This window comes from Ovis canadensis, chromosome 22, assembly GCF_042477335.2.
Source record: "Ovis canadensis isolate MfBH-ARS-UI-01 breed Bighorn chromosome 22, ARS-UI_OviCan_v2, whole genome shotgun sequence".
In the NCBI taxonomy this organism is placed as follows: Eukaryota; Metazoa; Chordata; class Mammalia; order Artiodactyla; family Bovidae; genus Ovis; species Ovis canadensis.
Window position 1 is genome coordinate 57,999,765 of NC_091266.1, and position 19,601 is coordinate 58,019,365.

The 19,601-nt window shown below is 40.6% G+C and overlaps 2 protein-coding genes across 6 annotated transcripts in view; one reads left to right on the top strand and one right to left on the bottom strand.

Moving 5' to 3' along the window:
• Positions 1-1,340: 1,340 nt before the first annotated feature.
• On the bottom strand, positions 1,341-19,342 carry IKZF5 (IKAROS family zinc finger 5). 2 transcript variants are annotated; one of them, XM_069566778.1, is made up of 4 exons: positions 19,215-19,342; positions 8,116-8,310; positions 5,980-6,162; positions 1,341-5,387 (listed from the first exon to the last, which is right to left on the bottom strand). In XM_069566778.1, the coding sequence occupies exons 2-4, from the start codon at positions 8,246-8,248 to the stop codon at positions 4,444-4,446; spliced, it is 1,260 nt and encodes a 419-aa protein (XP_069422879.1). In that variant the 5' UTR covers positions 8,249-8,310; positions 19,215-19,342; the 3' UTR covers positions 1,341-4,443. The 2 variants fall into 2 exon arrangements, with proteins under 2 accessions (XP_069422879.1, XP_069422881.1); XM_069566780.1 differs by lacking the exon at positions 19,215-19,342 and adding an exon at positions 17,557-17,646.
• Positions 18,887-19,601, top strand: part of ACADSB (acyl-CoA dehydrogenase short/branched chain) — a 36,923-nt gene continuing 36,208 nt past the window's right edge. For 2 of the 4 annotated variants that reach the window (XM_069566786.1, XM_069566784.1), the window contains exon 1: positions 19,403-19,577. Coding sequence is in view for 1 of the 4 variants with exons in the window: in XM_069566783.1 (XP_069422884.1) it covers positions 19,536-19,577 (42 nt within the window). In the remaining 3 variants the exon portion in view is untranslated. Of the gene's footprint in view, positions 19,578-19,601 lie in introns of all 4 variants that reach the window. The other 2 variants (XM_069566783.1, XR_011252014.1) reach the window with 2 other exon arrangements.

Here is a 19,601-nt window from a genome sequence, read left to right on the forward strand (position 1 = left end):
CCGGCTATCTTGATTCCAGCTTGTGCTTCTTACAGTCCAGTCTGACAAAGAGTCAGACTCAACTGAGACTGAACTGAACTGAATGTTCACTGCAGCACTGTTGATGATAGCCAAGACATGGAAGCAACCTAAATGTCCATCAACAGAGGAATGGACGAAGATATGGTACATATATACGATGGAATGTTCAGTTCAGTTCAGTCACTCAGTCGTGTCCGACTCTGCAACCCCATGAATTCTTCGGCGCTCAGCTTTCTTTATAGTCCAACTCGCATGCTACTCAGCCATTAAGAATGAAACAAGGCCATTTGCAGCAACAGCACCTAGAATGTCATATTCAGTGAAAAGAAGGAAATAAAATCAGTTCATTTGTCATAACAGAAACTCCTTCAATCAGTCACTTGTCAGATGTGACACTGTCAGGAAGCATTTAACAGGAGGCTTCTTGTGTGCTGTTTTGGATCTGTCAGGAATTTTCTGTTCCTGAATATTCAGGAATTAAGAGGAGAGGCAAGTGTGGGGGGGGGGGGGGGCGGAATCCAAGCATTTCCTTCATTAGTTTTTCTATATGGTGTTAAGTACCCTCTTCCTTCTTGTGAAAGTTGAAAGTGAACCATATGGTAGAAGTGATTATTTACAACCCTCTCTCTTTCATATGCATGACCTCATGGTTCCTTGATAACTTGTAAGTTTTGATTTTATCTCTGCTGAAAATAGCTATCTTGTAAGACAGTATAAATACCTACAAAATGTTGAATAAGACACCTTAGCTTCATCAGAGCTTTGGTCCCCGTGTCTTGCGTTCTCTCTCTCTCTTTCAGGCTGATCCCCTGGAACACAGAGGCTCTCTGAGTTCACTTTCCTGCTCAGGCTTCTAAGACCCTCTTGAGAAGGTGCTCTGCGCCTTCACCCCATCGAGAGGGCACCGTGTCAGGGGCTTTACTGGCCTTTTGCATAAACCAAGGAGAATCAGCCTCTTTCTCTCTCCTTTACTTTCTTATCGGTCGACTCTGGATCACCAGGTTCCGGTCCATTAAAGGAACCCAACATGACATGAATAATTGAGCAGCAGAGGATCCTCATTCCTGTGCCACAACACTTTAAGGGGGTCACACCTTAAATAAAGAGAAATTAGGAAGGAGACAAAATGCTAATTATGTTACCATTTTTGTTTTTGGTAACTCATGTGACAGATCTTCTCATGTGTAAGGCATTCTACAAATCGAAACCAATGTAGCCATAAAACCTTTTCTTTAAAAAAAAAAAAATTAACATTGACATACTGAAAAAATATTAACAAAACTAGATCCTAGTTTTTAAAAAAGAAAAATCGAGATCCATTAGAAAGTGTGATTTTTTTATTCATACATTACAAAAGCAAAGCTTCATTCACAATATGAACTACATACTAGATAGAGTTATTTCAGCATTAAACTGCTCTCTGGAATCCCTAAATATAGTGTGTTTTGCAACCATACTCAAGTTTTATATTTTACATACAAAATATGTTCTTTACATCAAAGTACATATTAATGAAACCAAGTTCTAGAAATCATATCTCCTCTAAGACTACTTAATGAAAAGTCCTTAGCAGGGAATTTTTTAAAAATAATATTTCCATTTGATAAATATTTTTGTAGAACTTAAATGAGGTTTATCTCTGGACATTTTTTTTAGGTAATATTCCCTTTGTCAAACAGTTCTGCAGATGAATGGCAAACACATTTCTAAAATGAGACAGCACTGGAAAATATCCAATTAAATTTTTTCAAAGTAAAAGTCTAGCTTTTACTTGAGTTTCAAGTTGTAGCTACATACTATATTAATAAAAATCTGAAATAAAATTATTCCGTGTTAATCTCGTCACAGTTTCTTAAAAAAATATTAGTGGAGATAAATTATCTACCAACTTTAAAAATCTAAACTTATGTTCACTGAACAAAAATAAATTTAGTTTCAGAACATTGCCTGTTATCAGCAAAGTATTATAAATAGTGCATGTTAAACTTTTCTCAACTCATTTCTATAAAATATATGATTAAAAATAAAATGGGAGAAACATATTCAATACTTAATGGAAGATAATATCTTTCCAATACAGAATTTAATTCTCAAAAAATTTAAATAAAATCCTAAATATTTTTAAAAATACAATACTAAAAAAGTTTCTAAGTTAGATTTGCTTCAAAAACATTAGTGCATTTAGAATTAACTGTAGCTTTCAAGCATTGATACCTTTGGAATACAACTATGCTCTTTAAGTCATAGGAATTTTAACATTATACATTCTAGTTTGTAATTATGAAAAAATTATCTTAACTAAAATGCTCTTTCAAAGCATCTTTAATTGTCAGAAAAAAAAAAAAAATACTTGTCACTATTTGGCCCAGAATATACAGTAAATAAACTGGTTTTAACATGAGAGTTCTTCCTTTTTGTTTAATGAAAACTTCCATTTTCTATTTTGTGGTATTGCTTTTATATGAAGAATAAAATAGAAGAAAAAAATAAATACAAAAGCGTCCAAATGACAGCACCCTGTTTCTGACAGTATATACATATGAGGGTCAAGTTACACATCTGAAAAAGGCTGCTCTAAAACTGATCTGAAGAGCAAGAGCTCCAAGCGACAGAGCAGAAGAGACTGCAGACTCGAGATTCACAGGCCTCAGACTGACAAGGAGAGCTGTCTAGAGAAACTCCTCAGTGCTGTTCTTTCCACAGTGCAGTGGAGATTAGATTAAACCACAAGAACTCATTTTAATGGCTTTGTAGTATTTGGAAGAGAGGGCAAAAGATCCATTAACTTGGCACTTGGGGGTTTTTGTGGAAAGATACCACCAATATTTCCCTTTCACTTTAAGAGCAGAAGTCCTTTTTAGTTAATGCTTAATAATTAAAATGTTTGCTTTAAGAGGCCAATTAGTAACACTTTCAAGATTTGAACCAAATTAAAAACAAAAATTTTGCAAAGTACACAGAAACCAACAGTTAGTAATAATATATTTTATTGTTTGACCAAGCTGTCCTCAGAGTATGCTAGTTATTACACAATATAAAAACAACAGCCTCCTATTCAAAATTATTCTAGATTTATATAGCAAGTTTTATTTTTGTAAACAAATATGTTTAAATGCATTTTTATATGTATATCCTCTTCTACTAAGGCGACAATTCAGTTCACAGTTTTCATATAGTTTTCTTGCCGTACATGAAAGACTGGTAAAACTGCAAGTAAGTGTTATAACTTGAATTCACAGAAAATATCTTAAACGGCCAATTCTGAAGAGGAGAATAGAATTCGTTGTGGACATATGTTCTCATTTTTGTAAATGTTACTTCACCAACACATTTTCCCATTTGTTTCTATATCTACCTTTTCTTGAGAATTATGCCAATAAATGGATAGAAGGCAGGAAAAGGAAACTTCAGATTTTTTTTTTTGGAAGGACCACATTTCCTAGGAATAAGATGGATGACTTCCACTGTACCTCTTTGGTCACCAAAGGAATGGAAGGAATAACAGATTCTCAGTTTGGTTGTAAAATGCATATATAACATTAGAATGAAGATTTAAATGAAAAATTCAAATTAAAAGGAAAAAAGGCATCTTCATAGATAACCTTCTGATATTTCTAGCGTTCTGGAGTACTTCCTGGTAGTTTTAAAAATAAATTACAATAAAAATACAATGGAAAACTGCTGTGTTTAAACTAGAAACTGAATAAGCAGGTATTTTAAATATTAAACTCCATTTTCAATTTACAGTTTTAAAGTTTCATTTATTTTCAGAACCTTTACTTCATATATTTATAACTTTAATTTTAAAAGAATTAAATGTTTTACATTTGCCCTAACGGAAAAAAGATTTACTACTCTGATACTGCTTTACTATTACCAGGTAATAGTTGAAATATTCAACTAAGCTATGTTAACTAATTTTTAATTAAGGGCAATTTCAAAGGCAATTCCTCTACAAAACATTGAAATAAGTTGGAATAGATTTTGAAAGAGAAAGTAATTTATTCTACCATTTTGAAATTATGGCAGAAATAACATCTAGCGGCAATTTAGATGTTGAAATACCAAGAGTATCCATCAGCCTTGATGTTTTTATGGACTGTAAATGTGAGAAATTTAAATAACCACTTGTAAGATTATGATTGCACTCAAATTCTCAAATGTCTAAATGAAAGGAAAAAAAAATTAAGATACCAATGTGTCCAACTCTTCTAATACATAAATGACCCTGACGAGGCTTCTATGAAAAAAAGAAAACAGACATTTTGTTTCCACTGTCAAACTTATACTCTATATGTATAAAACTTTAAATTAGCAGACACCTTATTAGGGATGACACCACCCCACCCCTCCCCCGCAAGAAACAACAGTAAACTACAAAACACAAAAAGGCAAAGCAAGGGAAGCAGAGCGTGATTGTTTTCAGTGTTGGTTATGTTGCCCTCTTGCAAAATGACAGGCAAAATCATACTTGTTTTTACATTTGCACCCACATATGTTACACTGAAAAGGATTTTCATACCCATGACATCCCATGTGGATGGTGTAAAGGATATTGTCGGCAAAGTACATGTCACAGTGCTGGCAGTGGTGGAGAAGCTGCGGGTCCTGGACGGGCAGGGTGGGAGCTGGAGTGCTCGGCTGGCTGTTTCCCACGCTTGGAGTACTTGTGTGGGCACTCGGTTCACTGCTCGGCCCTGCCACCGGACTGTAGTTCCTTTGACCGTGTGAGGGCCGAGGCTCGGGGCTGGTGGGAGAGGAGCTCTGCGGAAGACTTGCTGACACGGCAGAAACTACCGCCTGGGCAGAGGGCTGCTGCACCATGAAGGGCTTCTCCTCGGCGCAAGGAACTACATCCGGGGACGCGGGGTTTTGGTTTTCAGGTGGCAAACTGGACAGCTGTCCGGCTAGAGTTGAGAGCTGGTTTAAAGGGTTGTCAACCATGAGTTCTTGGGGGTCTCTTGGCAGGCCTCCAGTTGGTGTGGTTTTCGCCATACTTTCATAGGAGTCAGTCTGGATGTTTGGGATTTCGTGGGTAAAATCATTAAGGTAGTCTGGCTTCTGAACCACCATGGAAGGCGGGCTTAAGTTGATGAGTGCTCTTCTGCTATAGTTCAGGTTGCTAGTTTTCTTCTGTAAAACCCCCCACATTTTCTTGCTGCTTAAGGAAGACCTAGTACCTTTAATTGGTACCATTTTATGCTTGCGCCTTCGATGATGGGACAGGTTGCTTCGGTCACTGCAGCGGAAGGAACACAATTCACATTTGTATGGTTTTTCTCCTGTATGGGAACGCATGTGGGCTTCCAGATGACGCTCATAGGCAGATGCAAATGGACACAAGTGACATCGATGAGGTTTCTCACCTGTTTAAAAGGAAAAATGGGAGAGAAACTGCAGGAGTAGCTCATTTATGAAAAGTTTCATATTCTGTCCATTCATTATTTAGAAACTGATCAAAAATAAAATGCTTTTCAGAAATACACACATGCACAAAAGATTATTAAAATCTGTTAAGAAAGCTGCATACAACAATCTTCATACCATACTGACTAGTGGAAGATACTCCTTTCACAGAAGGGATGGCTAAGGCAACGTCTAAGGGTTAGCAGTGTCGCCTGCAATTGTACAGACAACTCCTCCCTAGTCTGCAATGGCAATGGACTTAGGATAAAGATAAAAACATTTATCACTTCATTCTGCCTTCAGCATTAAGCTGGCCAACAGGAGAAGCTGACAGATACGGAGTTTAGATCACGAAGGAAGATAGCTAAGGAAGGGGGAGCTTACAAGGGGCCTTCCTTCCTTGTATGCTGTCATGCTATTGCTTTGTAAAACTGGATTCACATCTCCATTTACTCAAACCTTACATCAACCTTCATTTTCAAACAATTACAACTATTTATATGACAGATCAACCTGCCCTCCTTGGACCCTCTCCAGCCCCTTCTCTGTTACCTGTGTGAATTCTAATGTGTTCAATGAGCCGGGCGGTGCCTTTGCTGGCATAGTTGCAGTACCGACACTTGAGCTTTCCATCAAAGGTCCTTTCAAACCCGTCTACTAACATTCCTGAGTTTTCATCCAGGGAAACTTCAACAGATGGGTGATCAAGTCCATTTTGATCACCATCTGTTCCAGCTACAAACAAAGTATAGCAAAAGAAATTATGCATCTCAGCATCAACTCAATTTAGCAATTTAGTGTTGAGTGGTAGGAAATCTTTCATAAACTGACAGGTCACTTAGCATAAAAGTTAAATTCACAAAAATCACATAGTCTTTCTGAACTGACATTAATTCCATACAAAAGCAGCATTATAGGAGGGGTTCTCAAATCACTAACACATATCAGTGCTCAACATGCTTTTGAGGAAGAGAACAGGGCATTACCTTTATCTGACAGGTAAGGAGACAGAGGGGAGTAAACAGTGATGGCAATTACATGTTTAAGATTCTAGCCACTTCTATAAATACAATGGGCCGTCATGATCAACTCCCCAAATCCTAGTCTATTTAATCTAGAGTAATTCATGTTGAGTTTTATAGTTCCACTCAGCTTACATGTATGTTCTAGACCCTGGGTTGCATTTAGGATCTTAAAATTCTAATTAAGCACATAAAGGGAAACACTGTACCTCACATCTCTGGATGTTAGAACCTGTAAGAATTTCAGCTAAGAGATGTTTGGCTGTTCAATTTTAATCAACTAATTTGTATAGGTAAACTGAAGGAACAAGTGCTCAGGTCTGGAAAACCAGCAGATGGTGGGGACTACAGCCCTGCTCTCTCGGATCTGAGTCCAGGAATTGTACACTAAAGCATTTAGAGAGTGTCTATTCCTCCAGTTTCATGGGAAAAGCACTTCTACACCTTCTTCAGGAGGCAGCCAAGGATGGACAGTATGGACAGTTTGAGCCCTCTGCTCTATGGCTTCCTCCATCCCTCACCAGGAGGAGAGAAGGGACTTTGTTGGTTAGTGCAAGTCCAAAATCCAGTGGGTCCACTGCACTGGAGGGACAACAAGGCTCAGTGTCCCCCTTCCTCCCATTGCTTTTCTAAGGCAGTGACTTCCAAAATTTTACGTGCATATGGAATCACTTGGGAAGTGTATAAAATACACCTGCTGATTCAGTCGATCTGGGGTGGGCCTCATGGTTTGCACTTCTCACCAGCTCGCAGGTGATGCCTTATCCCTGCTGTTGGTGGTCCCTGGATTACAAAGCCCTAGGCCATCTAGGTCAAAGGTTAGCATACTTTTCCCACACGGGTCAGATAGCAAATACTTCAGGCTTTGTGGGCCACAGGGTCTCTCACAGCTACTGGACTCTGCTGCTGTAACTCAAAAACAGCTATAGAAAATAGCTCAACAAGCATGGCTCTGTTTCAGTAAAACTATGGATGCTGAAGTTTGAATTTCGTGTTAGTTTTCATGTGTCATGACATTATTTTTCTTTTTCCCACCAACCATTTACAAATGTAGAAACCACTCTTAGCAACCACACCAACAGTCTAGATGGGGCCCACAGGCTGCAGTTTGCTGCCTCCCAAGTGAGGGTCAGGAAAAGACCTCAGTCCGTGCGGGAACAAACCTGCCGGTCTCTCTGTAGGGCAGGCAGGACAGATTCAAGTACTCACTGCTTTCTCTCTGCTAGTTTCACCTCCTAGGTGAGCACACGTGGTGGGCCCTCTCTTCATTTTAAGAGAAGAAACAGAAACCTCTATTTTGTCTCAGGTCTAATACAAATTTCCTAATGGCCAAAGGCCTTGTGTAGTGAAGATGGACCCCCTTTGGGCTCCTTGTAACCACTGTTAGCTAATGGAACCTGGAGAATGGGAAAGAAATTTAGAATCTCCAATTTTTGCACAGGAGAGAATGCATCTCTGGACCCCAGGGTAAGCTCTGGGGAGGGGGCTTCCTCTCCCTCAGCAAAACCTGACCTGCTTAAAGAAAGGGGAAAAAAACTGCCCATCTTCTGCCCAAAACAGAATGATTCACATTAGCAAGCAACAGTGGCTTTACACTATGGATAACAACACACAAACATTACATGTATAAAAAATGAATTATTTAATGGTATTAAGAGGAATCTACCTCCCTGAAGAGCCTCTGCTTCTTTGTCCCCACTAACTGATCCAGAAATCATGTTGACATGATGGGTCTGCTGAGTTAGGTATTCCTGGAAATCTTTCACAAAGTCCAAAGGCTCCGGTTTCTTCTCACCCATCTTTGATTTTGATATATATATATATATATATGAATATTTCTGGAGTTTACAGTTCGTTATACCTATGGGGGGAAAATAAAATAATTTTACACTATTTAGGGAGATGCAGTATGTATTAAAACAACAACACTGACGAAGATTATTATGGGCCAGGTACTACAAAGCAAGAGAACACAGTCCCTGCTTTTAAATGTCTTATAATCTTCCTGGTGAACTAAAGAAGACATACAAAAAACAGTTAACAATTCATATATTTAATATCTAAATAAACTGGGATGGAAAGAAATTACAAAAAGAAAAACCCAGATGAAAGAAATCGGCATATCAGCAGGGATTATCATTGAAGGAGACAGTAGAGAAACCAAGCGGCTCAAACAGGGCTGGTGGAGAGAATTTCTGGACGACGCCCATGGTGCGCGCCTGCATTGGCCAGTACAGGAGCTACTAGTCACATGTAGCTACGGAGGGCTCAAATGTGGCTAATACAAATGACTTGAGTTTTGTTTAATTTAAAAGTGAAATAGCTACATGTGGCTAGTGACTACATATCAAACAGCAAAGGGTCTTAAGACAACATTCTCACACGAATGAGAACTCTAGAAGTAGGCGATCTAGAACAGTGGTGGCAAACTTTCTGAAAAGGGCCAGGCAAGAAATATTTTAGCCTGCGATTGTCACTATAGCTAAAAGCAGCCATGGACAATACGTAAAGGAATAAATGTGATCATGTTCTAAATTCAGTTCAGTCGCTCAGTCGTGTCCGACTCTTTGCGACCCCATGAACCCCAGCACGCCAGGCCTCCCTGTCCATCACCAACTCCCGGAGTCCACCCAAACCCATGTCCATTGAGTCGATGATGCCATCCAACCATCTTATCCTGTCATCCCCTTCTCCTCCTGGCCTCAATCTTTCATGCATCAGGGTCTAAGCAGGCACAGAGCCAGGTTTGGCCTATGGGCTGAAACTTTGCAACCCCTGCCCTAGAAATCCAAATCACCACCTCTACCATCACTCACCATCCTACTCATTCTGAGAAAAAGAAAAAAAAATTTTTACAGAAAAGAAAAAAATACCTGATGCTGACGGGAGAGAAACTCTCATGTCAGATTTTGCAGTCATAAACTAAAAACTGGTCTTCACATAGGTGTATGGCCCAAATTCACAAATCAAATAACCAAAAAGTTTTCTAGCAAAAACAAGCTGAGGAAGTCTAGCACCTAGGAGACAACAAGTCTTTCCTTCCAATAAAAACATATTTATGCACATGTTCTAAAATATGCCTTATGCTAAAAATTTCTTTCCCTAAACCCCAACTACTTAATGAGTAATTTACTACCTAAGAAAGTTATCTTTGATAGCCAGTAGTAGGCTAAAATCACTCATGTCTCAGTATATATGCTTAACTTTTTCTCAAAGCATAGCACACGCACAGAAAAAAGCAGCAGTCCTAAGGGTAGAGGCTTAGTGAATTGTCACAAAATGAACGCATCCATGAAATGAACACTAATGTCAAGAAACAGAAGGCTCCCAGCATGCCAGGAGCCCTGCCGTGCATCACCAAGGGCTCCACATCCCTGACAGTTGAAACTGCTGGCCCGAAGGGTATGCTTCAGGTTCAGATAATGAACCCTGAAGGTTCAGCTTCAGATAATGCCAGATAGTTTTTCAAAGTGAGTATACCAATCTTTACTCCCATCAGTGCGGAACAAGAGTCCTGTTGCCATACACCCTCACCAACGCGCAGGGTTTTTTTTTTTGCCTTTTTCATTTTAGCCATCTTGATGGGTGTATGGTGGTATCGCACTGGTTTTAATTTGTATGACTTGATAATTAATTAAGCTGTGTACTTGTTATGTTAACTTCCCGCTTACATAACCTCTACTTCACACCCAGTGAAGCATCTGTTCAAGTCTTTTGTTCATTTCTCTATCGGGTTGTCTATTTAATTGACATGTAAGAGTTCTTCACAATATTCTGGATATTAGTTCTTTATTGTGCTGTGCTTAGTGACTCAGACGTGTCCTACTCTTTGCGACCCCCATGAACTGTAGCCCGCCAGGCTCCTTTGTCCATGGGGATTCTCCAGGCAAGAATACTGGTTGCTATGCCCTCCTCCAGGAGATCTTCCCAACCCAGAAATCGAACCCATGTCTCCCTCATTGCAGGTGGATTCTCTACCAACTGAGCCACCAGGGAAGCCCTTTATTAGGCATGTGTATCTTGAGTACTTCTCCCACCCTGCGGTTCGCCTTTTCACTTTCTTAATGGTGACTTCTGATGGACAGAAGTTCTTGATAGAGTCCAATTTACCCATCCTCCCCTACCTTTACATTTAGAGCTGCTGGTGTCCTTGCCTATGTTTTACATGAAGATGTCCTCCTGTATTTTCTTGTGAAATTTTTATTGTTTTTACCTTTCATATTTTTATCTGGAATTGAGCTTTGTCGATTGTAAAGTTACGAGTCAAAATACACTTTTTCTCCCCATGGAGATATCCAACGGTCCTAACAACATGCATTTGATAGACCAGTCTTTCTCCACCAGCCTCTTTTCTCACCTTTCTAAACCAGATGATATATGAGATGCTATTTCTGGATTCTTCATTCTGTTCCATTGGCCTATTTTTGTCTCTCCTCACACTATCACTACACAGTCTCAGTAATAAAAATCTTAATATCTCAGTAATTTAAGTCCACCAGTTGTTTTTCTCCTTCAAGAATATTTGGACCACTCTGGGTTCTTTTCTTTATGGTCTGAGCCACCACCGTTTTCAGCCTAAGTGTTTCCGTGGCAAGAATTACAGTGTTGTAGAAATGAGATAAAAGCACATTTTCCAATTAACAAAAGCATGATCAACTTAAAAAAAATGTTTGTTTGTTTGTTTTTTTTTGGCTGCTTTGGGTCTTAGTTGCGGTGTACACGGTCTTTAGTTATGGCATGTGGGATCTAGCTCCCTGACCAGGGATCAAATCCTGGCCCCCTGCATTGGCAGCATGGAGGCTTAGCCACTAGACCAGCAAGGAGGTCCCAAACAACTTGACCAATATTTTAAAAACAAAAACTTCTGTTTTAATTAACTAGAAATCTACTAGAAACAGACTAACTTGACAGTTAGTCTGTCAAGTAGCAACTATAGATTGTGTATTCATATTAGTCTTCATTCCAATCCCAAAGAAAGGCAATGTCAAAGAATGCTCAAACTACCGCACAATTGCACTCATCTCACACGCTAAGTAAAGTCATGCTTAAAATTCTCCAAGCCAGGCTTCAGCAATATGTGAACCGTGAACTTCCAGATGTTCAAGCTGGTTTTAGAAAAGGCAGAGGAACTAGAGATCAAATTGCCAACATCTGCTGGATCACTGAAAAAGCAAGAGAGTTCCAGAAAAACATCTATTTCTGCTTTATGGACTACGCCAAAGCCTTTGACTGTGTGGATCACAATAAACTGGAAAATTCTGACAGAGATGGGAATACCAGACCACCTGACCTGCCTTTTGAGAAACCTATATGCAGGTCAGGAAGCAACAGTTAGAACTGGACATGGAACAACAGACTGCTTCCAAATAGGAAAAGGAGTACATCAAGGCTGTATATTGTCATCCTGCTTATTTAACTTATACACAGAGTACATCATGAGAAACGCTGGGCTGGAGGAAGCACAACCTGGAATCAAGATTGCTGGGGGAAATATCAATAATCTCAGATATGCAGATGACACCACCCTCATGGCAAAAAGTGAAGAAGAACTAAAGAGCCTCTTGATGAAAGTGAAAGAGGAGAGTGAAAAAGTTGGCTTAAAGCTCAACATTCAGAAAATGAAGATCATGGCATCCAGTCCCATCACTTCATGGGAAATAGATGGGGAAATAGTGGAAACAGTGCCAGACTTTGTTTTTCTGGGCTCCAAAATCACTGCAGATGGTGACTGCAGCCATGAAATTAAAAGACGCTTACCCCTTGGAAGAAAAGTTATGACCAACCTAGACAGCATATTAAAAAGCAGAGACATTACTTTGTCAACAAAGGTCCATCTAGTCAAGGCTATGGTTTTTCCCATGGTCATGAATGGATGTGAGAGTTGGAACATGAAGAAAGCTGAGCGCCGAAGAATTGATGCTTTTGAACTGTGGTGTTGGAGAAGACTCTTGACAGTCCCTTGGATGGCAAGGAGATGCAACCAGTCCATCCTAAAGGAGATCAGTCCTGGGTGTTCATTGGAAGGACTGATGTTGAAGCTGAAACTCCAATACTTTGGCCACCTGATGCAGAGAGCTGACTCATTGAAAAACACCCTGATGCTGGGAAAGATTGAGGGCAGGAGAAGGGGACGACAGAGGATGAGATGGTTGGATGGCGTCACCGACACAGTGGACATGGGTTTGGGTGGACTCCGGGAGTTGGTGATGGACTGGGAGGCCTGGCGTGCTGCAGTTCACGGGGTCGCAGAGTCAGACAGGACTGAGCGACTGAACTGAACTGAATTGAGGAACCAATAAGAACACGGGGCAGGGTGGGGAGGGGGTGGGGGGCTGGTTTGGTTTCTCTTGTTCACTGGCCCCAGACCGATACATTTTATTTTTGTCTTTTCTGCCTTCCTCTCTCCTAACATTTAATTTGTTCTTTATTCCAGACACATTCAGCCAAGTAAGAATCTGCAGGTAATTCTCACTTGTCTTAAGGCAACATGTTTGAATAGTTTCTTTGCTCCTTTTTGAGAAGATGCCTAGGGGGTCATTATTATTACTGTCTCTTTTCACCATTTTCTACAAAGTTGAGGCTACTGAAAGTCTGTCCTCTAGATGAACAGAATATTATTGCGGTATTAGGTTAAAGCTACTACCTTAAAGACTCTGAACAGTGTCTTCTCTAGCCTTAGTATCCTATTTTGTAAAATGAAGTAACAGTACCAATTTGCAGTACCGTTTTAAGTTTTACACATAATTGTAAGTGTCTTGCAAGATGTGTAGTTTATGGTATGTTTTCAGACAACAGCAGCTTTTCTGCAGCCAAAAATGGTTATACTTTAGATTAAGAAATTCCCCATTGTCCAAAATTCCAAGTGTCTTATGTTATCATTTTATATATCTCATCTGCGGTTACAATGAAACAAACATGGGCCACTTTTCTCCATTATTCATATATTCCAATTTGCAATTTCCCAAATCAACTTACAATTTCCCAAACTCATCTCTTCTCATTTTCCTCCTTTAGGCCACCTCTTTAACTCACTCGCTTTAATCTGGCTCAGCTTTCTCAGTTTTAAGGATTACTGCTGGCTTCTGAACAGTTTGCTTCAGTTGTTTTCCCATCCTGTCTGTTAACCCGAACTGCCTCTCTTTTCTAATCACTGTATTAGTATTTATGACTACACTTGATTCTGCCGATTATTTGTCCTTTAAAATCTGCCCTTTGCTTAGGAAAAAAGAAAAAGTTGGCCAGTCAGCTACAATGAAAAAGACCATCAAGAATAAGATTAAAAAATATAATGATAATAATCTGTAATAGGGACTTCCCTGGCGGTCCAGTGGTTAAAACTCCACACTTCCATGGCAGGGGGCATGGGTTAGATCCCTGATTAGGCAACTAAGGTCCTCCAGGCTGCACAGTGCAGCCAAAAAAAAAATAAAAATAATCTATAAGATGGACAGGGAAGCCTGGTGTGCTGCAGTCCATGGGGTAGCAAAGAACTGCACATGACTGAGCAACTGAATTGATAAGATTATATCTCAATAAACCTGAAAACCACACCTCAAAATATACAGGGATGGAGAGAAACATAAAAATATACATTAAAAGGTAAGAAATAATAGCAGATAAAGATGCAGAATGAATTCCAAAATGATAGAGAAAAATAAAGAGAAATGCTTTTTAAAGAAATGATCAAGAAATTTCCAGAATTAAAGATTTCTTTCATTTCAATCTGAAAGGGAGCATAGAGTACAAAATAGAACATGTAATAAAATAACACTTAGACACATTATCGTGAAATTTTAAAACCTCAAAGACAAAGGGAGTAATAGGAAACTTTCTAGTGGGAAAAGACTGCCAACCCACACAGAAAAACAGAGTAGCAGCACTGGGTACAAAGAAACAACAAACTTCCTCAAGCTGCTAAAGGCTAACTTCCGGAAGTCTACATCACAACTAAGGGATAAAATTTAGATGCATTCCCTCTAGAATCAAGAACGCAAGAATGCTTGCTATTACTGCTGCCATTCAACACAGGTAAAGGCCTCTCTCAATATAAAAAGGAAAAAAGTAATAAAGGACTGGGAGATACCCCCCCCAAAAAAAAGAATAAGATCTGGGAAATTGTTTTTTAAAATATAAAAGCTGTTAAGGCCCCACAGATTGTGTTCTAATTATAAAGGCTGTAGTTTAGAAAGAAATCCTCGTGTTTCATTTCAACTTAGCGTCACTTTTTGCTGATCACTTCACATAAAAACCGATGTTTCCACTGGATATCTGAATATACTTCTTAAACAGCAAGATAAATTATACCAAATCCTGATTAGAAACCATAACACTGCTAAAGTACACACGACAAAGCAGGGGGGAAAACGCACAAGACTGCAGGGAAAAAAAGCAGGACATTTTTATACATGCGTCTCAAGTTTTAAGAACACAAATGAGCCTAATCACAGAGGATGGCTGGCATATTCTGACAGATCTGGCTATTATCACATTGTCACATTACAAATTTCACTGTGTTCCCCGCCATAAATTTGATTTTCAATCAAAATGTACGATGGACTTAAAAAAACAACCACAAAGGATGCCAATGAAAAAAGGGAAGACAACATTGGTCAAGAAGCAACAGTAAGAACTGGACATGGAACAACAGACTGGTTCCAAATCGGGAAAGAAGTACGTCAAGGCTGTATACTGTCACCCTGCTTATTCAACTTATATGCAGAGTACATCATGAGAAACGCTAGACTGGATGAAGCACAAGCTGGAATCAAGATTGCTGGGAGAAATATCAGGAACCTCAGATATACAGATGACACCACCCTTATGGCAGAAAGCAAAGCACTAAAGAGCCTCTTGATAAAAGTGAAAGAGGAGATTGAAATACTTGGCTTAAAACTCAACATTCAGAAAACTAAGATCATGGGATCTGGTCCCATCACTTCCTGGCAAACAGATGGGGAAACAATGGAAACAGTCAGAGACTTTATTTTTTTGGGCTCCAAAATCACTGCAGATGGTGACTGCAGCCATGAAATTAAAAGACGCTTGCTCCGTGGAAGAAAAGTTATGACCAACCTAGACAGTATATCAAAAAGCAGAGACGTTACTTCACTAACAAATGTCTGTCTAGTCAAAGCTATCGTTTTTCCAGTAGTCATGTATGGATGTGAGAGTTGGACTATAAAGAAAGCTGAGCACCGAAGAATTGATGCTTTTGAACTGTGGTGTTGGAGAAGACTCTTGAGAGTCCCTTGGACTGCAAGGAGATCCAACCAGTCCATCCTAAAGGAAATCAGTCCTGAATATTCATTGGAAGGACTGATGCTGAAGCTGAAAAACTCCAATACTTTGGCCACCTGATGTCAGGAACTGACTCATTTGAAGTCCCTGATGCTGGGAAAGATTAAAGGCAGGAGGAGAAGGGGAGGACAGAGGATGAGATGGTTGGATGGCATCACTGATTCAATGGACATGAGTTTGAGTAAACTCTGGGAGTTGGTGATGGACGAGGAGGCCGGGCATGCTGCAGTTCATGGGGTCGCAAAGAGTTGGACTCGACTGAGCAACTGAACTGAACACTGTCAACTTGAGAGAAACTCTATTCTTAAGATTTTTAAATATATCGATATGGTTTATAACCACAGACATCCTGCAATGATTTAAAAATTGTCATTCCATCCCTAAGCATTTTTGTGCCCACTTGACCTACATCACCTCCTCTCACGCAGACCTGCAAGACCCCTCCCCCACGGCAGACTTGCAAGCCCTTGCGGGGGTCTAGTCTATAAAACAAGCAAGTATATATGAGAGATGCCTAAATACAAATAGAGTCTACAGTTCAAAACCAAGCTTTCTCCATCTCAAGTCAGTAGTTCTAATCACAATAATTAAAAAAAGAACAATAATTCTGAAACTACAGAAGACTTCCTACTATCAAGGAAAAAAATTTAAGGGTTTTTGTATCCAAACCATCTTCTTATCTTTAATAAAGTACTCGTCAGTCTCAGGACCCAATGTTTAATGTAAGAACTCCATAAATTAACTGGTATCTAGAGATGCAGCTAAGACAGTGATAAATTTCAAAACTTTCGCAAATATTAACATAAAAATGTACTTTCAGAATCAGCAAACTATAATGTCCTCATTACCATACTTCACTATTATTATTTCCTATGATACAGCAAAATTCTGAGTCCTCCCTGTGACCCCTCTGATTAAAGTTAAGCTGGCATGGTATTCCACGGGTTCTAGATACGTCTATATAGAAATTGGCTAGAATGCACCTAAATTATTTTTATGCCAACATCTCTCCCCAACTACCCATTCAAAACTCACAAAATAAGGTTCTTACAAAACAACCAGAAATTACCCATGCTAGTGAAAGAAAGACGCATCTAAGAAATAAGTTTTGATATCCCAAAAGAACACAAAAACCTCTTTAAGCAGATAAGTTAAACTTTTCTCTGACCTTCTCTGGGTCCTGATATTCAAGTCCTCTGATCTCCTTCAGTCTCACACTAAGAAAGGGAAGTTGCTCATCAATACACCCACAAACCCTCTTACTAGGAGCCAGCAATTTAAAACGGAGGCATCATGATGCAAATTAGAAGACAATCATAAGAAAGAGAGGTAACATGAGAACCAGAAGGGGCTCTTTAACCTACCTGCCTTCCAAACTCTTTTTTTAACAAGCTACACTCTCTTTTTAAAAAGAGGTTTTGAGAACATGATTAGGCAGCAGTAGGATCTATTCTATTTAATCTACAGAAAGTAGTTGACTAACTTCCTTTTACAATAACTTAATTTGGGGTTTAGACAGCCTATATACATACAGTGAACTGCAGTTCAATGAATGTATATATACTTTTATACCTTAACAATTATGGTCACTGATTACTCTGCTATAGAATACGTATCAAACGCTTCCTTTGTACAGAGAACATGGAACTTCAGAAAGCATTAGAACACATTTCCTCTGATTACATAACTGGCTAAAAAGCAAGTTCTTCGAAGGCAAAAGGGACATTATGAGGCTTTGAGAAATCATAAAACATAATATAAAACATAAATAAAAACACATTGGAAGAAATAAAGATGTATGCAATCTAACCTTTTCACCCAAATCAGTTCCTCCTTTTTCTTGCCACTCCAACATTGATGAAATGTAGAGTAATCGAAATTTACTCTGGAGACACACCAAGGGACTCCCAAAGGCCATGGAGGGAATTTCAACTAAAATTGAAAAGCCATACAGAGTTCCGCAAAGAAAAATATACCACAAATCAAAACCTTTGTGACAAAAAATTAGCATCCACAGGTTTAATAAGCTAATAAAATAACGTGCCAATTTTACTAGTACCAGAAAACTAGGCTAAAAGAGAAAGACCAAAGCAGCAGCTTCATTTCAGCAAAAGCTCCAACTAAACAACAAAGAGTAACATGCATCAGTGTGACTATCGTTTTTTTTCCCCCTCCGCTGGTGGATTTCTTAAGATTTCATTTTTGGCAAAAAAATTTTGTCTTTCTAAATTAAATTATTTATTTCATTTGTTCATAGTACACTTCTAGGCTCAGGCTTAGTACTGCCGAACAGCTGTAACTGCATAAAAACAAGGTACTAGCCTAGCCCCGCTGGGAAACATTTGCCGGGAAAGGTTTAAAGAAAGAAACCCACCAGGCACGCCCAATAACGGCATATCTGATCCCCATCTTTATTATCCTCTCTATCGAGACTCAAAACACTTCGGGTTTCCTTTGGAAACTCTTGGGAATCCCTGGAGGCAAAAAAACACCAAACACCTCAATTCTCTGTAACGAACTCCCAAGATTATATTAACATATATAGTCGTGTTAAATGCACAACATAAATAAAAACTAAAGGGAATCTGTAAAACTGTTAGCTCAGATGTTTAAATAGTCATTCTAAAGAAGTCGTGTGTCTTCCAAACTGAAGTTCTTCAGAGCTCACAACTTAAACAGCCTGTGTTTCTTTTCCCACTGGTCGATCCACTTCGGACCTAAACAGCACACTGAGGGGACACTGGGCCGCACGGTTAGGGGCAGCCGGAGCTGTTTAACTTCAGTTTGGATTCAGTTACCAAGCACTTAGAAGGTGGATGGCTTGGCTACTCGCACTTCAGCCAGTTACGTTAAGATTTAAATCCTGCACGAACCTCAACAGTTCTTTGTTGCAAAATCCTCCCTACATCTTACATCTCCCCCCAAGTAGAGGGAGTGCTCAAGCAGTAGAAAAGGATCAAGACAGGACTGTCTGATAAAAGACGGGAGGTTTTAAAAGTCCTCCCAACCTGCAGCCCACAACTGGCGTCGGGGCGGCATCCTCACCAGGATCCGGAACGCTTAGGAGACCCGCGCCTCAGCGGAGCCCCCCGGCCCAGGGACCTAGTGATGACGCGAACCTCGGGGCGCGCCCCGCCCCCGCCCTCGCGACCACCTGTCAGAGCGAGAGGGGCTACTCCCTACCCAGGAGCCTCCAAGCCCCCAACTGGCGGCGACCCCACCGCAGGCACCGCTCCCTCGGGGCTCCGGAGGCCCAGACACCGCACCCTCCGCGCTCCCGTCAGGAAGGTCCCGGGTCGCGACCCTAACGACCGACCGACCAACCACGCCCGCCCCTCCGCTGGAGCTGAGTTCCGGGCGGAGTCAGCCGGCCCGTCGAGAATACCCGGCTCTCTACCCCCGCCGCTCCTCCTTAACCGCTCTGCTCAGCTCTGTCACCGCCGTCCGAGCCGACGACCAGCTACTTACCGCCTGACAGTCGCACCGAGGAACCCCCACCGCCTTGTTCAACGCCGCTGCCGTTCCTGTCGCCCCCGCCGTCTTCGTCACCGCCGCCGCCATGTTTGTTGTGTCTCCGGTTCCCTTCCCGCCCCACTGCCATGCCCAACTCTCGCGTGAGCAGAGCGAAAAAGCGAAGAGAGGCTATTGTCCCTCTCGGCGTACCGTCGGGACAGGGGGCGGGGTGAGTGGGCGGGGCTCTGGCTCTACCTGCCTTCAGGTGTTGGCGTGCGGCCCGAGGTTCCTCACGCGCATCTTCGCTGCATCTGTAGCATCTGTTTTCTAGCACTAATGGACCGAGCTACTGTTCGGCTGCTGCGCGGCGGCGCGCTGGTGAGTGCGCTAGAGGCCGGCGTC